A 22,137-nucleotide genomic window follows, 5' to 3' on the forward strand; every position below is an offset into this window, starting at 1 on the left:
CTGCCCGGAGGGTGGGAGTGACCGGGACACTGCCGTGAGAACCCCCTGCAGCTCTGCACCCTGACATCCTGAGCGGCTGGTTTTTCAAGTTAGTGCGGAGAATAGAAGAGTTGGTGTTAACTCTCATCGCTGTGCTGATGACTGGGGGAACCAGCTGGGCATGGCTACCTGGTACAGTATTGGATTAGTCCTGCTTTGCTCCCCATTGCTGGGGAGATTGCAGCCCTGTAGCTGGGCCACAACGATCAGAATCAGAATCATGCTTCATATCTCCAGCATACACCACGACGTGAATTTGTTTTTGCGGCAGCAGTACATTGCAATACGTAATTTTAAAAACTATAGATTACAGTAAGAAGTAAATATAAAAAATAATTAGGGCAGAGAATAAAATAAAAGAGAAAAAATAGTGAGATATCAGAAAGGTTTAATATCTCCGACAGTGTCATGAAATGTGTTGTCTTACGGCAGCAGTCTGTTGCAACACATTGTAATAACTACTGTAATTGTAATGTATACAGTAAATGTGCAAAAAGAGAGGGAAAATACTGAGATACTTCATGGGTTCATTGCCCATTCAGAAATCTGATGGCGGAGGGGAAGAAGCTGTTCCTGAAACATTGAGTGTGTGTCTTTAGGCTCCAGTACCTCCTCCCTGATGGTATCAATGAGAACAGTGCGCATCCTTGGATGGTGAGGGTCTTCAATCGTGCATGCTGCTTTTTGAAGTCTCCTGTACCACGCCTGTGGTGTCCAGTCCCGTAGGTACAGTGTGTTCGGGAATACCGGCCTCCTGTACCACGCCTGTGGTGTCCAGTCCCGTAGGTACAGTGTGTTCGGGAATACCGGCCTCCTGTACCACGCCTGTGGTGTCCAGTCCCGTAGGTACAGTGTGTTCGGGAATACCGGCTTCCTGTACCACGCCTGCGGTGGTGTCCAGTCCTGTAGCTTTTGTTGAATCCAGTACTCGGTGTCACATTAGCTGAAGAAAATCGATTTGGAAACCAGATGGTCATTTAATTGACACCTCCGGCTGAACGTGATCAAACGTTGCAGCCTGGTCTTCGGACCGTGTGTGCTGGGCCCTCTGGTTTTGAACACGTGGGTGTTCCTGGAACCTTCTGCTCCCCACCATAACACAAGGGGTTGTTTCAGTCTGATTTTTATTATATAATTTTATTTAGAGACCAGTTGATCTGCTGCACACTGTCTATCTTGTAGCATACATGGAGTCCTGACTTTTTTACTATATTGAGCAGCACAGTCTGGAAACCGGCCTTTCCGGCCTAATGAGCCTGCACTGCCCGGTTACACCCATGTGACCAGCGGCCCCACCGGCCCCACACGTCTTTGGACTGTGGGAGGACACTGGAGCACCTGGAGAAAACCGACACGTTCCACAGGGAGGATGTACAGATTCCTTCCAGAAGATGCCGGGATCGAATTCCGAACTCGATGCCCAAGGTGTAATAGCGTTGTGCTGACGGGAGCGTGGAGGGCAGATTCGCAGTCCAGTTTATTGATCACATTGAAGCATACAGTGAAGTGCGACATGAGGATGTGCTGGGGGCAAGTGTCACCATGCATTCCTGGTGAACGTAACGTGCCTGCCGTGTTCAGCAGAGCAACACAAGGAAGTGGTGAACGCAGGTTTGATTTCAACGCTTAGCAGGAGGATGGGGGTTATGGAGGGTTTGATTTCAACGTTTAGCAGAAGGATGGGGGTTTATGGAGGGCTAAGGTCTGGGTACAGGTTTAGCAGAAGGATGGGGGTTTATGGAGTGCTAAGGTCTGGGCGCAGGTTGATGGGACTAGGCAAGGCAATACCTTGGCACAGATTAGATGGGCCAAAGGGCCTGTTTCTGTTCTGCAGTTTACTATGACTGACAAAATCACGGGTGACATAGTGGTTAGCGTGACACAATTACAGCTCAGGGCATCAAAGTTCAATCCCAGCATCCTCTGTAAAGACTTTATTGTGCATCCTCTCCGTGGGATGTGTGGGTTTTCACTGGGGGCTCCGGTTTCTGCCCGTGCTGCAAAGATGAAGTGGGTATGTTAATTGGTTGTTGTAAATTGTCCCATGATTAGATTAGAGTTAAATTGGGTTGGCTGGCAACATGGCCAAAAGAGCTGAAAAACCCTATTCCATGCTGTACCTCTAAATGAACAAACGACAGAACAAAGCAAGGGCAAAACAGGCCCCTCTGAGTCAGACAAACACCCACACCCACACAGGACAGGCCAATCCCAGGCCTCCAGTCCAGTCCAGCAAGTGGAGCTGCCACAGCTCTGTGCCGGAGGAGCAGTACAGAGGAGATGTGGTTTTCCCTCAGCTGCCCTCGCGGTTCCTGTAGCACCAAGCAGCAGAGTTCCCTCCAACATTCTGGGGCCAATAATTGTCCAAGCATTGTTACTGAAAATAGATAGTCATTGATAGAGCAGTTAGTGTGTCCAAGACATCAGCAACAGTCAATCCTCTGCAGGATTCTCATCAGGACGTCCTGCAGAACGCAGAGCGGGCTCCTTCACTATCTTGCGCTGCCGGTTGCCTTCCCGACTAACAGACAGCGACGTTTCCTTGTGGGAACAATGATCGTAACGTGCCTGAAATAACAGGCTGACTGGAGAGTGAAAGCTGAACGTCCTTGGCAGCACTTTGGGCTGGGTGGCAGCGTCTGATGGGGCAGGTCAGGAGGTCATCAGGAAGAGTAGTTTATTTCTGTTCTGGCAGACTACCTTGCATCCTGATCTGGCCAGCAGCCCTCTGGCCCTTCCTCATCGTGTTCTCTCAGCCAGATACCTTGTATCATACTTTAAAGATCTCTAAGTCTTTAAAGATTAGATTTATTTGTCACCCGTACATGGAAACATACAGAAAAATGTGTCGTTTCTACAGACCGAAGATTGTGCCAGGGTCTACCCACAAGTGTCACCGCGCTTCAACATGTTTAATTTAAAAACACACAGGAAATTTCCAATTTCCTGCACGTTTCCTAAAGTGGGAGAGCCGAGGACCAGAGGGCACAGACTCAGAATAGAGGGACGTCCCTTGAGAACCGATGAGGAGAAATGCCTTTGGCCAGAGGGTGGTGAATCTGTGGAATTCGTTGCCAGAGGCAGCTGTGGAGGCCAGGTCGTTGAGTGTATTGAAGGCAGAGGTTGACAGGTTCTCGATTAGTCAGGGCATTTAACGTCACAGAAAGAAAGCAGGACAATGGGGTTGAGAGGGAAAATAAATCAGATGTGATAGAATGATGGGGAATACGCCACAGGCTGAACGGCCTAATTCTGCTCCGACACCTTACAGAAATATTGGAGCAGAAATTTGCATAGGTATCATGTGTAATCTTGAATAACTCCATATCTTATGACCGCGCATACCGAGATACAGTGAACAATTTGTTTTGCAATCTGTCCATAATAGGCTGTGGGATTAGTCTGGGATCTGTTCTGGAATGTTGGGTAAAGGGTCAGTGCCGGACTGTGGGGTGAGGGGTCACTGATGAACTGTGGGGTGAGGGGTCAGTGCTGGACTGTGGAGTGAGGGGTCAATGATCAGTGCCGGACTGTGAGGTGAGGGGTCAGTGATTAGTCCCGGACTGTGAGGTGAGGGGTCAGTGATTAGTCCCGGACTGTGAGGTGAGGGGTCAGTGATCAGGGCCGGACTGTTGGGTGAGGGGTCAGAGGTATCAGTGCTGAGCTGTGGAGTGGGATGGTGGGGTCATGGAGTCAGAGGGATCGGTGTGGGGTCAGTGGGGTTAGTGCTGGACTGTGAGGTGAAGGGTCAGTGGGATTAGTCTGGGGTTATAGGTCTGTTAAACTTCAGGTACTTGGCTAGCCTGATGCCTTGGGCAAATGGACTGTGGACTTGGTCTGCGGGCTGTGACACTTTGCCATATTGCAGTTGCTTCAGTAATCAGAAGTCGATTGGTTTGGCCCTCGTTTCTGACTGTGGCCCCCTCTTCCGGTTGATGTGAGTCACAACCTGTTCCCTCGCTTTGCTGCATCTAGTGAAGTTGCTGGCTGGAACTTCAGTGCAGTGAAGGCCCGAGCCTGCCGGTCTTCGTGCGATACACAGAGCTCTGTTTCTGGGCCGCAGATTGAGTGCCTGGTACTCATTCACTGACTCACACATCTGGGAGTCTGCAGGTCGCTCCAACGTACTGAAGAATTGCTGCAAGTAGATCTTGGAAAATGTTTTATTGTTCTCACACTCTCTGCCTCCCTCCTCACTCTCTGCATTCAGCACTCCTCCTCCCAGTCACTGTAATTCCACTGTGCTCTGATTTTCTATCACAGAACAGTACGGGCCCTTTGGCCATCAATATTTTACTGACCTTTTAACCTACTCCAAGGTCAATCTAACAGTTGTCTCTCATGTAACCCTCCACTCCCACATCACACTCCATTTTTCCAAAACTCATACACCTATCAAAGCATCTCCTAAATGTCCCTGACGTATCTGCCTCTACCACAACGCCTGTCGGTACATCCCACACACCCACCACCCTCTGTGTTTTTAAAAAAAAAAAAAATACCTCTGACATTCCCACCCCCCCATATTTCCCTCCAGTCATCTTAAAGGTATGCTCCTGGTACCAGCCAGTTCCACCCTGGATGCCCACTCAATCTACACCTCTTATCGTCTTGTACACCTCCAGCAAGTCACCTCATCCCTTTTTGCTCCAAAGGGAAAAACCCTTGCTCGCTCAGCCAATCCTCATAAGACACTCTCTCTAATCCAGGCAGCATCCTGGTAAATCTCCTCTACACCCTCTCTAAAGCTCTCATATCCTTCCTATAATGAGATGACCAGAACTGTACACAATATTCCAAGTGAGGCAACATCATCTCTTAGCTCTTGAACTCAATCCCCCACTTGCATCTCATTTCTCCCTCTCACCACACCCCCTCACGGTTGTCGCCTCCTGCCTTGACCCCAGTTGCCTGTTTTTCTTGAAGTTCCCTGCCTTTCTCCAACGTGGCGGCTTTGAACCTCTCTCTCTGGATCAGCTCTGATCTTGACCCCATGGGCACTACCCTCCACCACGTTCTTTAGAGGTCATGGATCCACAACTTTCAGGTGAAAGGTGAGGAGAGCAGTCCTCTGACTCTCGGCTGTCTTCTTCGGGAGGGCGTCGCAGGCGTTGAAACATAGCCGGTGAAATCTCCTCTTGGCAATGATCAACCGTGGAATTCCTCCTTTATCAGCAACAGATTGCTGTATGGATTGGGAAACTGATATAATGCTTGGGGTCCTGAGTAAAGGGGGGGGCAGTGAGTGTAAAGCCGGGAGTTTCTGAATCAAAATCCGGTTTAATATCACCAGCACATGTCATGAAACTTGCTGATTTGTGGCAGCAGTGCAATGCAATACATAATAAACACTGTAAATTACAATATATATATCTCTATCTATAATTAAATAAGTCCTGCAAAAAGAGAAGGGAAGACTGTCGGGGGTCCTTACCGATGGATGCCAGCTACTTGAGGCATCCCCTTTCGAAGGTCTTGCGGATGCTGGGGAGGCTGGTGCTCATGACTGAGCTGACTGAGTGTACAACTTTCTGCAGCTTATTTCGATCCTATACGGTGGCCTTTCCATACCGGTCAGTGATGCAACCAGTTAGAACGCTGTCCACGGCACGTCTGTAGAAATTTGCTCACACCATTTCTACTGCTGATCCCTCAATGAAATCTGATCCTTGAAGAAGATTTTAATAAAAACGGGAGCATTGCATCTGAGCAGTGTGATTATAGTTAAACGTGTCCCAACCACAACCAATCCAGCCTGACCAACCCCGTGGACATTCAGTCTGCTGTCGTTTGTCGTTTATTTCAATGATCCGGATGATAATGCGGTAAACTGGATCAGCAAATTTACGGCTGTCACCAAGATTGGGGACACTGTGGACAGTGAGGAAGATTGTCAAAGTTTCCAGTGGGATCTGGACCAGCTGGGAAAATAGGCTGAAACTGGTGGATGGAAGTTAATGCAGACAAGTGTGTGGTGTTGCTCTTTGGTAGGGCAAACCAGGGCAGGATTTGCACAGTGAACGGTAGAGCACGACAGAGTGCGGTAGAACAAAGGTACTTGGGAATACAACTGCATAATTCGAGCTCCATTGCAGACAAATAGGAAGCAGCCCCAGACTGGTTGTGGGGAGTTTGTTCATTCCCACAGAAATGTGTTACTAGATGCCGGCCAAGGCCAGGATTCCCGGAGATGGAGCAGGGCAGAGCAGAACAGTCGTCCGTCCTACCTTGTTACTGAGTGATGCTGGTTACTCTAAGGTTGTGATGTGGGAATGAGGAATAGCACTTCCTTTTAAGGATTGGCTTTATGAGTCAAATGTACATTGAAATGTATCGTTTGTGTCAGCCTCCAACATAGTTTGAGAATGTGTGGGGCGGCCTGTAAATGTAGCCGTGCTTCCAAGGCTAATATAGCATGCTTTAACCCGTACACCTGTGAAATGTGGGGGAAACCAGAGCAGCCGCAGGAAACCCAGAACGTACAAACTCCTTGCACTGATGGGAATTGAGCCATGATTTTCTGATGCCTGGCACGGTAAAGCTCCACATTAACTTCTGTGTTACTGTGCTGCTCTACTGATCCTTCACCCGGTCAGGACAATAACGTCATGGCCTTTCTTTGTGAGCCTTGCTGTCTCAACATCATTGTGAGCTGTTGTCTCTCTGAGGAAGAGACCACCTCATACCCCAACTACTCTCCATTAATGGTTGTTCTATTGACGATGGAAAGGAGGACCAGCATTTTAATGGAAACATTCATAATCTCAAAGTTCAAAGTAAAATTGATCATTAAAGTATGTATATGTTACTGTAGACCACCTTGAGATTCATTTGTAGAAAAAATAAATACATTAGAATTTACAAAAAACTCAATGTCAACAAAGACTAGCAAACAACCAAAGTGCAAAAATAGACAAGTTCAAATAATGTGAGTTAAGCTATCAGACATAGGCACAACATTAGATCACCTGTCTCATCGAGTCTGCTCTGCCGTCTCATCATGGCAGATTCAATTTTCATCTCAGTCCCAACCTCCTGCCTTCTCCCCGTATTCCTTCACGCCCTGTCCAATCACGAATTTATCAACCTCTGCCTTATATATACATAAAGATGTAACCTCCACAGCTGCTTGTGGCAACAAATTCCACAGACTCACCACTCTCTGGCGACAGAAATTCCTCCTCATCTCCATTCTAAAAGGACGCCCCTCTATTCTGAGGCTGTGTTCTCTGGTCTTAGACTCTCCCACCTCAGGAAACATTCTCTCCACATCCACTCTATCAAGGCCTTTTACAATTCAATAAATTTTGATGAGGTCACCCCTTATTCTTCTGAATTCCAGTGATTAGATTAGATTCAACTTTATTGTCATTGTGCTGAGTACAGATACAAAGCCGATGAAATGCAGTTAGCATCTAACCAGAAATGCAAAGAATAGTGTTATTTACAAAATAACTGCGAATAAAAAGTAAGTGCTACAGCACACAAATATAAAAGTACTGAGACAGTACAATATGGGTGCAATACTGCTTAGTGCTGTGATGTGAGGTTCAGCAGGGTCACAGCCTCAGGGAAGAAGCTCTTCCTGTGCCTGCTGGTGCGGGAGCGGAGGCTCCTGTAGCGCTTACCGGATGGGAGGAGAGTAAAAAGTCCATGGTTAGGGTGAAATACATCCTTGATAATGCTTTTCGCCCTGCCCAGGCAGCATTTATGGTAGATGTTCTCAATGGTTGGCAATTGGGTGCTGATAATCCGCTGGGCAGTTTTCATCACATGCTGGAGTGCTTTGTGGTCCGATACGGGACAATTGCCATACCACACTGAGATGCAGTTGGTGAGTATGCTCTCAATCATACAGCGGTAAAAGTCCATCAGTATCCTGGGACAGAGGTGAACTTTTTTGATGCTCCGCAGGAAATAAAGGCACTGTTGCGCCTTTTTGATCAGGATGGAGGAGTTCAGGGACCAGGTGAGATCCTCGGAAATGTGGACACCAAGGAATTTGAAGCTTGATACACGCTCCACTACAGCTCCATTGATGTAGATGGGGACGTGAGTGTGGCTCCTAGCATGCCTGAAGTCCACAATGATCTCCTTGGTCTTTTGGGTGTTAAGGGCCAGGTTGTTGTTGGCACACCACGTGGCCAGGTGCTGGACCTCATCCCTGTAGGCCGTCTAGTCATCCCCTCTGATCAGGCCAACCACCGTGGTGTCGTCTGCGAACTTGATTATGGAGTTAGAACCGTGTACAGGAACACGGTCATAGGTGAAAAGGGAGTACAGAAGAGGGCTCAGCACACAGCCTTGAGACACGCTGGTGTTCAGGGTGAGAGTGGAGGAGGAGAGGTAGTCTAACTTAACTGATTGGGGTCTGTTAGTCAGTAAGTCCAAGGTCCATTTGCAGAGGGATGAGCTGATACCAGGCTGGCGAAGTTTGGTGATCAGCTTGGAGGAGATCACAGTATTGAATGCCGAACTAAAGTCAATGAACAGCATTCTGACATAAGAGTTGGGGCTGTCCAGGTGGGTCAGGGCAGAGTGAAGTGCCGTGGAGATGGCGTCCTCTGTTGACCTGTTGGTGCGATAGGCAAATTGATGGAGTTCCAGGGTAGTGGGCAGACAGGATTTCAGGTGTGATAGAACCAGTCTCTCAAAGCACTTTGCAATGATGGGGCTGGGTGCAACTGGGCGGAAGTCATTCAGGCCCGTGGCAGTGGAATACATCGGCACTGGCATGATGGTGGCGATCTTGAAGCTTGTGGGGACAACTGCCTGGGCCAGGGACAGATTAAAAATGTCCGTGAAGACCCCAGCCAACTGCCCTGCACAGACTCTGAGCACATGGCCAGGTATTCCATCTGGACCAGCTGCTTTCCGTACATTCACTCTGCTCAGGGTGGCGTAAACATCGGAGGTGGAAAGTGAGAGAGGCAGTTCACCAGGTGGGAGATCCACTTTGAGGGTGACATCCTTGTTCTCTTGGTCAAAGCGAGTGTAGAAGTAATTGAACTCATCAGGGAGGGAAGCAGAGCTGGGAGGGGACACAGTACTAGGTGGGTTGAAGTCTGTAATGACCTGTATGCCATGCCACATGCACTGGGGGTCTGAGGAATTGAAATGCTCCTCGATCCTCTGTTTGTATATGTGTTTAGCCTGAGAGATTCCCCTCCTCAGGTTGGCCCTGGCTGAGCTGTAAGCCTCCCGGTCTCCAGACCTGAAGGCTGAATCTCTGGCTTTGAGCAGGAGGCGAACTTCTCTGTTCATCCGTGGTTTCTGATTGGGGAGAACTTTTATTTGTTTTTGTGATGTCACTTGTTGATGTGCTCAAGGACAGAGTGGGTATATAAATCAATGTTAATCTGAGAGTCTGTGGTGGCATGGGCAGCAAACACACTCCAGTCTGTGTGCTGGAATTGGTGCTGAAGAGCAGAGTCAGCACCCTCCAGCCAGATCTCAATAGTCTTCATTGTGGGTTTCACACGTTTAATGACCGGGCTATACTTGGGAAACAGAAACAATGAAAGATGGTTGGACTGTCCCAGATGGGGGAGGGCAGTGGCTTTGTAAGCATCAGCCACATTTGTGTAGACATGATTTAAGGTTTTATTTCCCCTTGTGGTGCATGATACATTTTGGTACAATTTTGGAAGCACAGTACGTAGGTTACAATGATTAAAGTCCCCAGAGACAATAAAGGCTCCGTCTGGATGCAATCTCTGCAGTTTGCTAATAGCGACACTGAGGTCTTTCATGGCTACTTTAACATTAGCATCCGGTAGAACATAAACTGCGACAACAATGATGCATGTAAACTCTCGAGGTTGATAAAAATGTCAGCACTTAATAATCAGGTATTCCAGATCAGCAGAGCAATAAGTGTCAGCAATGGTAGAGTCAGTACACCATGATCGATTCATGTAGATGTATAAACCACCGTCTCTACTTTTATCTGTCGCTGTTGCAGCTCTGTCAGCCCTGAAGACCGTGCGCCCTTCCAGTTCCACCGCGTTGTTTGGGACATCACTGTTTAGCCACGTCTCCGTAAAAAACATGACGTTGCAATTCATAAGCCTTCTTTGTGTGAGGGTCCAAGTCCTTAGTTCGTCCAGCTTGTTCATCAGAGACCGAACATTGGCGAGGAAGATGCTAGGTAGCGCTGACCGGTGTGGATTTAGCGTTAGCCTAGCACGCAGACCTCCACACTTACCCTGTCTTTGTTTACGGTCTCGACGCCAGTGCCAGGCCCTTCTGGTCGGAGCGAGTCCGTGGTGTCCTTACTAACTCCGGAGGTAGTTGGTTGAAGTTGAATGGATAGTCCAAAACTGTGTTGGTGCATCGATAGTTAATGTCCAGAAGTGACTGTTTGCTGTCAATGCAGTTCGCACAGTCGAATCGAGCGAACACGCAGGAAACAAGCAGATAAATTAACACTACTTTTTGAAATCTGGTAAAACGCTGAGCCTTGCAATACACATGTGCCACCATCTCCCGGACACACCCAGGCCCAGAGCCATCAAACACTCTTCATATGACAAGCTGTTCAATCCTGCAATCATTTTCGTGAGCCTCCTTTGAACCCTCTCCAGTTTCTGCACATCCTTTCTAAAATAAGGGGCCCAAAACTGCTCACAATACTCCAAGGGAGTCCTCACCAGTGTTTTATGAAGTCTCAACATTACATCCTTGCTTTTATATTCTAGCCCATTTGAAATGAATGTTAACAGTGCATTGACTTCCTCACCACAGATTCAACCTGCATATTAACCTTTAGGGTTAACCTTTAAGGACTCCCAAGTCTCTTTGCACGTCAGATTTTTGAATTTTCTCTTCATTTAGAAAGTAGTAAATCCTTTCATTTTCTCTATCAAAGTGATGACCATACATTTTCAAATACTGTATTCCATCTGGTACTTTGCCCGTTCTCCTAATCTGTCTAAGGCCTTATGTAGCCCCTCTACTTCCTGTCCCTCCACCTGTCTTCAAAGGTTTCAAAGGAACATTTAATGTCAGAGAAATATATGCAATATACATCCTGAAATACTTTTCTTTGCAACCATCCACGAAACCAGAGAAGTGGCCCAAAGAATGAATGACAGTTAGATGTTAGAACCTCAAAGTCTCCCCCCAGCTCCCCTCCCCCCCACGTGTAAGCAGCAGCAAGCGAGTTGTCATCTCATCTGTAAACTTTGTCACCCAAATCATTGACATATAACGTACACAGAAGTGGTCCCAACACCGACCCTTGTGGAACACCACTAGTCACCAGCAGCCAACTAGAAAAGGCTCCCTTTATTCCCACTCTTTGCCTCCTGCCAATCAGCCATTGTTTATCCACGCTAGAATCTTTCCTGTAATACCATGGGCTTGTAGCTTGTTAAGCAGCCTCATGTGGCACCTTGAGAATGGCCTTCTGAAAATTAAACTATACGCAAGATTTCCCTTAAGGAAACCATGCTGACCATGACCTATTTTATCATGTGCCTCCAAGTACCCTGACACCTCATCCTTAAAAATCAACACCAGCATCTTCCCAGCCACTGAGGTCAGACTAACTGGCCTATATAGTTTCTTTCTTCTGCCAACCTGGTGGTGTGGGACCCGATGGTTGAGGGGTAATAACTGTTCCTGAACCTGGTGGTGTGGGACCTGATGGTTGAGGGGTAATAACTGTTCCTGAACCTGGTGGTGTGGGACCTGATGGTTGAGGGGTAATAACTGTTCCTGAACCCGGTGGTGTGGGACCTGATGGTTGTAGGGTAATAACTGTTCCTGAACCTGGTGCTGTGGGACCTGATGGTTGAGGGGTAATAACTGTTCCTGAACCTGGTGGTGTGGGACCTGATAGTTGAGGGGTAATAACTGTTCCTGAACCTGGTGGTGTGGGACCTGATGGTTGAGGGGTAATAACTGTTCCTGAACCTGGTGGTGTGGGACCTGATGGTTGAGGGGTAATAACTGTTCCTGAACCTGGTGGTGTGGGACCTGATGGTTGAGGGGTAATAACTGTTCCTGAACCTGGTGGTGTGGGACCTGATGGTTGAGGGGTAATAACTGTTCCTGAACCTGGTGGTGTGGGACCTGATGGTTGTAGGGTAATAACTGTTCCTGAACCTGGTGGTGTGGGACCCAAGGCTCATGTACCTCATACTTGATGGTAGTCGTGAGAAGAGAGCATGGCCTGGATTGTTGGGATCTTTGTTGATGGATGCTGCGTTCTTGTAGCAGCACTCCTAGTGAATGTGCTCAATCTCAGGATGTCCCGGGGCGCTATCATGATTGCTGAGCTTTGATCAGTGACAGCAGTGTTGGGACGGAGAGATCCAACATGATTCTACAGAGCTCTGAGGTGGGGTTCACAGGGAGGTGAGAGTGGTCCCTGACTATGTACAGTGCTCCCTAGGCTACGGTACGGTTCCATTCCACAGAACTGTTTGTACCCGGGGCTGCTCACAAGTCGGAAATGAGGCCATAAACAGAGTTTCCCAAATGACAGATGATGTCTGCAGTGCACCAGCTGGTAAACCGGTCCCATCGCTCGTCCAGATGTGTAGACTGTACCTACATTTAGCATCAAGAACGTGAGGGGCAGGCTCTTGTGAGGTCCAGCTTCCTCACAAGGTAGTCTGTGGACAAGTGGAACTGTGACTAGGAGTTGTGCCGCAGTTACTGCCCACTGCAGCGTGTCCTCAAACCTTGGCTGACCTCGGTGGTGCTGTGGTGGGCAGACCAGAGACCTTAACTGCCCTCCTACTGGCGATGATGCCCAGAGAAGGGGAGAGGAGGAATGGTGACTTGTTAGAGGTGTATAAGGTGATAAGAGGTGAAATGGCTAGTGTAATGCTTCCAGTGCCAGCAATCGTGTTGGGGTTTTGATATCTACCACTGGCCATAAGGAGTTTGTATGTTCTCCCTGAAGAGTCATCAAGTAGAAGCAGGCCCTTCGTTCTATCTAGTCCATGCTGAACCACTCACATTGAACTACACCAAGACCACATCCTGCCATACCCCTCCCATCCATGTACCTATTCGAACTGATCCTAAACGTTGAAACCAAGCTGACATGCACCACTTGTACTGGCAGCTTGTCCCACACTCTCACCACCCTCTGAGTGAAGAAGTTTCCCCTCATGTTCCCCTTAAGCATTTCACCTTTCACCCTTAATTCATGAGCTCTAATTGCCTGACCCAAGCTCAGAGGAAAAACGCTTGCTTGCAGTTACCCTATCTATATCCCTTATAATTCTGTACGCCTCTATCAAGTCTCCCCTGTGACTGTGTGGGTTTCCTCTGGGTGCTCTGGTTTCCTCCCACATGCCAAAGACGTGTGGGTGGGGTGAGAGAGTTGTGGCCATGCTGTGTTGGTGTCAGAAGCACGGCGATACTTGTGAGCTGCTGCCAGAGCATCCTCAGACTGTGTTGGTCATTCACACAAATAGCTCATTTCGCTGCATATTTTAATGTAAGTGTGACAAATAAGACTAAACTATTTATCTTTCAACCAGGTGGACAGCCGGTGCCTTTTTCAAGGGGCAGAGTGGCTGATAGAAGAGGGCATAATTGTGAGGAGATTGGAGGAAAGTGTAGGTGGGAGGGGAATGATGTCAGTGGGTGTTTTTTTTTTTCACACAGACCGTGGTGGGTTCACAGAGTGCGCTGCCAGGGTGGTGGTAGAGGCAGATATATTAGGGACATCTAAGATAGGCACATGGCTGACAGAAAAACGGAGGGCTCTGTAAGATGGAATGGTTAGATTGATCTTACAGTAGGTTAAAAGATCAGCACAGCATCGTGGGCCAAAGGGCCTGTACTGTGCTGCAGTGTTTGATATTCTATGAGAAATGAGAGGGGAGGAGCAATGGGTAATTCACTGTTTACCTAAGGCTCTAGTGCTAGCAGCTGAGAGGGTCACGGATGCACGTTCGGGGTCGAGCAGCTGGATGTAGTTACTGAGGAAGACCCTGGGCAGAGAAACCCCCTCAACAGTGTTGATGGAGGGGGGCAGGGATGCTCAGAGACTTCCCAGCTTTGCCCCATTATGGTGCTGTGCCTGCAATTTTAAAATAAAGCTTCCTCCCCACTCCTGAACTCCCTGCAGCCATCGTTTATCTGATTTCCCTGCTTGCTGGAGCCTGTTTCAGCTCCTCGTGTTCTCATATTTTCCCATAATCTCTGGTGACATGGGCACGTCAGTGGGTTAATTGACTGCTGTAAAGTGCCCTCTAGTGTGTGGGTCAGTGGTCAAAACATGGGGGAGTTGTTGCAAGCATGGGGAGAATTAGTTACAGGAGAATTGAATGGTTTACCGGGATTACTCTGAGGGCCAGTGTACATTTGATGGGTTAGATAGTCTCTTCCTATGTCACACATGGAAATAGAAGGAAGCCATTTGGCCCATTGAATCTATACTGGCTATCTCGGAGCATTCCCATAAATCCTATTTCCCAATTATTCATTCATCCCACAGTCCCGTTAACTTTCGTCTGGTTCCTCCACCACTTGCCTACATTAAGGGCAAATATAACCAACAATCCAGTCCTTCCCCAACGAGCCACAATGTCAGCTGCTCTGAGCTTTGGAGTATTTCTCTACATAGACTCTTGCAGCCTGGAATGTGCCAACCAACAGCATTCAATGACGGACACCTGTTAGACCGGTAGGCCAGTGATTTGGATGAGGAAGTGGAGGAGTGAGTTAGTAAGTTTGCAGATGACATGTAGGTTGGTGGTCTAGTGGACAGGGTAGAAGACAGTCATCGGTTACAATGGGACATTGCTAAGTTGCACAGTTGGGCAGAGACGTGGCAGATGCAGTTCAGTCCAGAAAAATGTTTAGTGCTACACTACTGTAGATTGAGCTTGAAGGTGGAATACAAGGTTAGTCGAAGGACTTTTGGCAGTGTGGGAGGATAGAGGGTTCTTGGGGTCCTTCAAAGTTGCCGCACAAGTTGATAGAGTTGTTAAGAACGAACTGGTCTTCATTAGTTAGGGAATTGAGTTCAAGAGCTGCGAGATAATGTTGCAGCTCTGTAAAACTCTGGTTAGAATATATTAGATTAGATTATGAGAACACTCAGTCCTCTTTTATTGTCATTTAGAAATGCATACATGCATTAAGAAATGATACAATGTTTCTCCGGAGTGATATCACAGAAAACAGGACAAATCAAAGACTGACACTGACAGAACCACATAATTATAACATATAGTTACAGCAGTGCAAAGTAATACCATAACTTGATGAAGAACAAACCATGGGCACAGTAAATAAAGTCTCAAAAGTCCCCGAGTCGATCGACTCCCGAGTCCCCGATAGCAGGTGGCAAAAGGGAGAAACTCCCTGCCATAAACCTCCAGGCACCGGCAACTTGCCAATGCCTTGGAAGCAGCCGACCACAGCCGACACTGAGTTCGTCCGTCTGAAAACTTCGAGCCTCTGACCAGCCCCTCCGATACAGCCTCCTGAGCGCCTTCGACCTTGCCCCGGCCGCTGAAACAAGCAAAGCCAAGGATTTCAGAGCCTTCTGCTCTGGAGATTCTGGTTACCGCACAGTAACAGCAGCAGCGAAAGCGGGCATTTCAGAAGTTTTCTGAATGTTCCTCCGTACTCTCACGTCTGTCTCCATCAAATCAGAATTGTGCACGGTCCCCTACTTGACAGATAACAGACATCAGTGTTATAGTGTTCATTTCTGGTTTCCTCAATATGGAAGATGTGGATGCCTTAGAGAGGGTGCAGAGGAGATTTACCAGGATGCTGGCTGGATTAGAGAACATGTCTAATGAGGATAGGTTGAGTGAGCTAGGGATTTTGGAGTGGAGGAGGAGATGAAGGATAAATGACTTGTTAAAGGTATATAAGATTATGAGAGGCATGGACTGAGTAGACAGCTAACATCATTTTTCGAGGATGACAATGGCTAATACCAGGGAATGTTATTTAAGGTGATTGAAAGAAAGTATAGGGGGGGTGTCAGAGGTAAGTTCTTTATACGGAGAGTGGTGGGCGCATGGAACACCCTGCAAGAGCAGTGATAGAGGCAGATATAGTAGGGGCAATTAAAAGACACTTAGATAGGTAAATGAATGATAGAAAAATGAAGCCTATGGACTGTGTTGGAAGGAAGAATTAGAATATAAAACATAGAATAGTACAGCATAGTACAAGCCCTTCAGCCCACAATGTTGTGCTGACCCTTAAACCCTGCCTCCCATATAAGCCCCCACCTTAAATTCCTCCATATACCTGTCTAGTAGTCTCTTAAACTTCACTAGTGTATCTGCCTCCACCACTGACTCAGGCAGTGCATTCCATGCACCAACCACTCTCTGAGTAAAAAAACCTTCCTCTAATATCCCCCTTGAACTTCCCACCCCTTACCTTGAAGCCATGTTCTCTTGTATTGAGCAGTGGTGCCCTGGGGAAGAGGCGCTGGCTATCCACTCTATCTATTCCTCTTATTATCTTGTATACCTCTATCATGTCTCCTCTCATCCTCCTTCTCTCCAGAGAGTAAAGCCCTAGCTCCCTTAATCTCTGATCATAATCCATACTCTCTAAACCAGGCAGCATCCTGGTAAAACTCCTCTGTATCCTTTCCAATTCATCCACATCCTTCCTATAGTGAGGCGATGAGAACTGGACACACTACTCCAAGTGTGTGGCCTAACCAGAGTTTTATAGAGCTGCATCATTACCTCGCGACTCTTAAACTCTATCCCTCGAATTATGAAGCTAACACCCCATAAGCTTTCTTAACTACCATATCTATCTGTGAGGCAACTTTCAAGGATCTGTGGACATGTACCCCCAGATCCTTCTGCTCCTCCACTCTACCAAGTATCCTGCCATTTACTTTGTACTCTGCCTTGGAGTTTGTCCTTCCAAAGTGTACCACCTCATACTTCTCCAGGTTGAACTCCATCTGCCACTTCTCAGCCCACTTCTGCATCCTATCAATGTCTCTCTGCAATCTTCGACATCTCTACACTATCTACAACACCACCAACCTTTGTGTCATCTGCAAACTTGCCAACCCACCCTTCTACCCCCACATCCAGATCATTAATAAAAATCACAATAAGTAGAGGTCTCAGAACCGATCCTTGTGGGACACCACTAGTCACAATCCTCCAATCCGAAAGTACTCCCTCCACCATGACCTTCTGCTTTCTGCAGGCAAGCCAATTCTGAATCCACCTGGCCAAACTTCCCTGGATCCCATGCCTTCTGAATTTCTGAATAAGCCTACCGTGTGGAACCTTGTCAAATGCCTTACTAAAATCCATGTAGATCACATCCACTGCACTACCCTCATCTATATGCCTGGTCACCTCCTCAAAGAACTCTACCAGGCTTGTTAGACATGATCTGCCCTTCACAAAGCCATGCTGACTGTCCCTGATCAGACCATGATTCTCTAAATGCCCATAGATCCTATCTCTAAGAATCTTTTCCAACAGCTTTCCCACCACAGACGTAAGGCTCGCTGGTCTATAATTACCCGGACTATCCCTACTACCTTTTTTGAACAAGGGGACAACATTCACCTCCCTCCAATCCTCTGGTACCATTCCTGTGGACAACGAGGACATAAAGATCCTAGCCAGGTTGATTAGATTGATCATGGGGTTGGCACAATGTTGTGGGACAAAGAGCTCTCTACGGTGCTGACCACGGTGGCCTACCTGCGGCAGTCGATATCGGTCTTGATGAGTGACCCTAGGGAGGATCTGTGGAGTCACCTGTTGCACTTCTGCTAGGGGTTTGAAGTTCAAAGTTCAATGTAAGTTTATTTGCAAATCATGTATATGTCACCATAAGCTACCCTGAGATTCACTTTCTTGTGGGCATTCAAAGTAGAACAAAGAAATAGAATAGAATCACTGAAAAACTACCCGTTAACAAAGACAGACAAACGCCAATTTTTGTCCATTGAACCTTGTAGTGGTGAACCTCAGTTACACATTGTGAAAGGTGCATACCTACTGAGTGAAGACAACAGCCATAGACAGCGTCACAATGTCAGGTTTCCTGTAAAAGTTAAGCTGGGCTGAAGGATAGAGGGGTAATCTTTTTCATGCATGGGGTCACTCTGGTCTTGATTACAGAATCTCAGTGGAATGTACACTCAGTAGCCACTTTATTTAGTACACATGTACACCTCGTTAGTGCAAATATCTATTCAGCCAATCGTGTGGCAGCAACTCAATGCATTAAAGTATGCAAACATGGTCAAGAGATTCGGTTGTTGTTCAGACCGAGTGTTACTTTCAAGGACTTTTCATCTCATATTCTTGATAATTTATTGCTTATTTATTAATTATTATTTCTTTATTTTTCTATTTGCACGGTTTGTTGTCTTTTACACACTGGTTGAATGCCCCAGTTGATGCGGTATTCCACTGATTCTATCGTGGATTTATTGAGTATGCCCACAAGAAATTGAATTTCAGTGTTGTATATGGTGACATATATGTACTTTGATAATAAATTTAGTTTGAACTTTAAATGTGGAAATGTGACCTAAGTGACTTTGGCCCTGGAATGATTGTTGGTGCCAGATGGGGTGGTTTGAGTATCTCAGAAACTACTGATCTCCTGGGATTTTCACACACAACAGTCTCTAGAGTTTACAGAGAATGGTGAGAGAAACAAAAAAACATCCAGTGAGCAGCAGTTCTGTGGGTGAAACTGCCTTGTTGATTAGAGAGATCAAAAGAGAATAGCCAGACTGGTTCAAACTGCTGGGTGACAGTAAACTCAAATAACCAGCTGTTACTACAGTGGTGTGCAGAAGAGCATCTCTGAATGCACAACACGTCAGACTTCGAAGTGGATGGGCTACAGCAGCAGATGACCATGAACATACACTCAGTGGCCATTTTATTAGATACAGGGAATGCCCAATAATTTGGTAACCGGGTGTATTTTTCGGGGAGAAATCTAGCACGTCCCAGCAAGTGAACAGGACAGCTCTTTAGGTGGGCTGAATGGCGGTGCAGTGGGATTGCAGGGAAGTTTAATGAATGCAGAGGTGTGGGAAAGTCAGGTGTCCCAGGGAAGCCTCATTTGGTCTGCGTGCCTGTTGGTTGGAGATTGGGTGTGGGGAGAGAGGCGAAAGGAAGTGGTTCAGTCAGAAGTGAAGGACGTTAATTCTTCACTGCAGTCGCCCCAAGGCCCTTCTGTGACGGGAGGGGACATTAAACACACTCGTAAATCCTGCCCTTAACTAACAATGTCCTTTACGCAGCAGGCACTGACAGTCAATTAGGCCTGCGGTTCTGTTGCCGCATGGCTGCCTCTGTGCTAATGAGAGCCTGTTGCTGGCTTAGGGAATGGAGGCGTCTCCATTGTGTCAACGACTTGCACACGCGCACAGCCCAGAAACCCGTCTCCCCATTCCTCGCGGCAGCTGGGAGATGTTGGAGATTTCTGTCTGCCTTCTCTCAGTGGTGGGGGGTGTCTGCTAGAACATCCTTGGTGGCCAGTGCCTCCCTGAATACTCAACTGACCTCCACAGTCTTCACCCTCTCCTCACCCTTCACCAAGATGTAAAAACAGGGCTTCTTTCGAAGAGTCTCCTTTGACTGTTCATCTGGGAGTTGCTGCCAGGACTGTAGTGGGCGTTTTGCTTCCCTGATACTGCACGTGCCACCCTGTGGCAGAGCTTTACAACTCCTGCAGCGGTTACTGGGTACGTTTCTGGTTATCTGGTGAGTTCGAGAACGTACACGTGTAATTCACCAGAGTGGGGCACAGTCCGGAGCCCAGGCTGTTCCTTTCCCCAGGCTCTCTCTCATCTTGCGTTGATGGCCAGCACGGTCCGAAGATTGTGTTGGGGAGGCCTGCCAGTGTTGCCATGCTTTTAATATAAATAATTAAGAGAACTCCTCGGGGCATTTCGAATTTCCTGGATCTTTCCTATGCTGGGGGAGTCTAGGACCAGAGGGCACAGCCTCAGAATAGAGAGATGTAGCTTTAAAACAGAGAAGAGGAGGAATTTCTTTAGACAGAGGTGGCGAATCTGTGGAATTCATTGCCACAGATAGCTGTGGAGGCCAAGTCATTGGGTATATTTAAATCGGAGGTTGATAGGTTCTTGATTCATAAGGATGTCAAAGGTTCTGGGGAGAAGGCAGGAGAATGGGTTGAGTTGAATAATAAGTCAGCCATGATGCAATAGCAGAGCAGACTCGATGTGCTAAATGGCCTAATTCCACTCCTATGCATGACGTTCTTCAGTCTGCATGATGTAGGGTACTTTTGTTCATCAGCACGAGATTCTGCAGGAAATTCCACTGGAAATCCAGAGTAACACACAAAATGCTGGGGGAGCTCAGCAGATCAGGCAGCGTCTATGGAAGAGAGTAAACAGTTGATGTTTCAGACTGAGACTCTTCATCACAAGTCCTGAAAAAGGGTTTCTGTCTGAAATGTTGACTGTTTATTCATTTTCTTAGATGCTGCCTGACCGGCCGAGTTTGTGTGAGTTGTTTTTGATTGTTTTCCCTGCTGATGCAGAACACCCATAACTACTGTTCTGCATGAGTTCATTCAAATGTTTTCTTTTCCTCTTGTTTTTTTTCACAGAATACTGAGCAACAACAAGATTGCATTGCTGAAGGCTGGCGCTTTCTCTGGACTGCGGGCCCTTGAGAAACTGTGAGTGTTTCTTGGCACTTTCTCTTGAACGATGTCTGAGTGAGCTGAGTGTAATGGTTTCTAGGATCAAACATGAGTCCCACACTGTCCGGACAATCAAACACATCAGCCTGTTGGAACAAGCATCCACTCATCCCTCCTCCAGCTCTCCTCCCTACTCCTCCCTCCCCCTTCCCCATCTCCCCATCCACATCCCCTCCCCCCTACCCCCATTCCCTCCAGCCCTCATCTCCTTCTCCTCACTCCCTCTCCTCCCTTTCTCTTCCCTTGTCCTCTGTCCTCTCCCTTCCCTTTCCTCCCTGTCCTCACCCTGCCTCTTTGTCCCTCTTTCCCCGTCCTCGTGATATAACTGGGCAGGAGTGTGGGGGGAAGTAGGCGAGGGGTGTGAGCCAACACACAGTTGGGTCGAGTGGACTGTCTCAGGGTACTGTGGGTGGGGGGTGTCAGCATCAGGGAGAGATGGGTCGAGTGGACTGACTGTCTCACAGGGTACTGTGGGTGGGAGGTGGGGAGGTGGGTGTCTCACAGGGTACTGTGGGTGGAGGTGTAGGTGTCTCACAGGGTACTGTGGGTGGGGTGTGGGACTGTCTCACAGGGTACTGTGGGTGGGGGGTGGGGTGGTGGGTGTCTCACAGGGTACTGTGGGTGGGGGGTGGGGAGGTGGGTGTCTCACAGGGTACTGTGGGTGGGGGGTGGAGGTGTAGGTGTCTCACAGGGTACTGTGGGTGGGGTGTGGGACTGTCTCACAGGGTACTGTGGGTGGGGGTGTGGGAGCCTTAGCATCAGGGAGAGATGACAGTGGGTTGATGGAGGTTAAGGGGAATTGTCGAAGGTGGAATGGAAAGGTCAGTCTCGAACATCTGATCTGGAGTTCAAAGTTCTAGGATCTTGGATATCAGCTGTATCAGTGTGCTGACTGCAGGTGGAAATCTAGAATCTTCTGACGACAACCCAGTGTGTGTGAACGTGTGTCTGTCTGTCTGTCTCTCTCTCGCTCTCTCTCTCTCTGTGAACTCTCTCGCTTTCACTGTCAAGGTATGCAAGGAGGCCATTTGCCCTATCAAGCACTTGCTGATTCCCTGGAGCGTTGTCACTGTCTTGGTGGAGAGGTTTGAGTGACTTAGCTCCCTCTGCCCGCCCACGTCTGTGTATTGTCACGTGAAGAGCTTGTCTTGTGTTCTGTTCATGCTGGTCAGAAGATTACACAGAGCATTGAGCTAGAATAAGTTAAATCCTTAACAATGCAGAGTAAAGTGTTAAAACTACTGAGAAAGTGCTGTGCAGGTAAACGATTAACGTGTAAGATCGTAACGAGGTAGATTGTGAGGTGAAGAGTCCACCTTATCACATAAACCTGTTCTTAGCCTGAAAAGGAAGCTGCTGTATTATTGATTGCTGCGTCACGCAGACTGCGTATCACATAGGACAAGAGAGCAG

General features: G+C 47.7%; 1 protein-coding gene across 1 annotated transcript in view; it reads left to right on the forward strand.

Moving 5' to 3' along the window:
• Positions 1–22,137, forward strand: part of adgra2 (adhesion G protein-coupled receptor A2) — a 204,245-nt gene that overhangs the window by 33,258 nt on the left and 148,850 nt on the right. Inside the window, exon 2 of the mRNA XM_072266811.1 lies at positions 20,629–20,700. Within this exon, the coding sequence (XP_072122912.1) occupies positions 20,629–20,700 (72 nt within the window). The remainder of the gene's footprint in view (positions 1–20,628; positions 20,701–22,137) is intronic.

This window comes from Mobula birostris, chromosome 8 (assembly GCF_030028105.1).
Source record: "Mobula birostris isolate sMobBir1 chromosome 8, sMobBir1.hap1, whole genome shotgun sequence".
NCBI lineage: Eukaryota > Metazoa > Chordata > Chondrichthyes > Myliobatiformes > Myliobatidae > Mobula > Mobula birostris.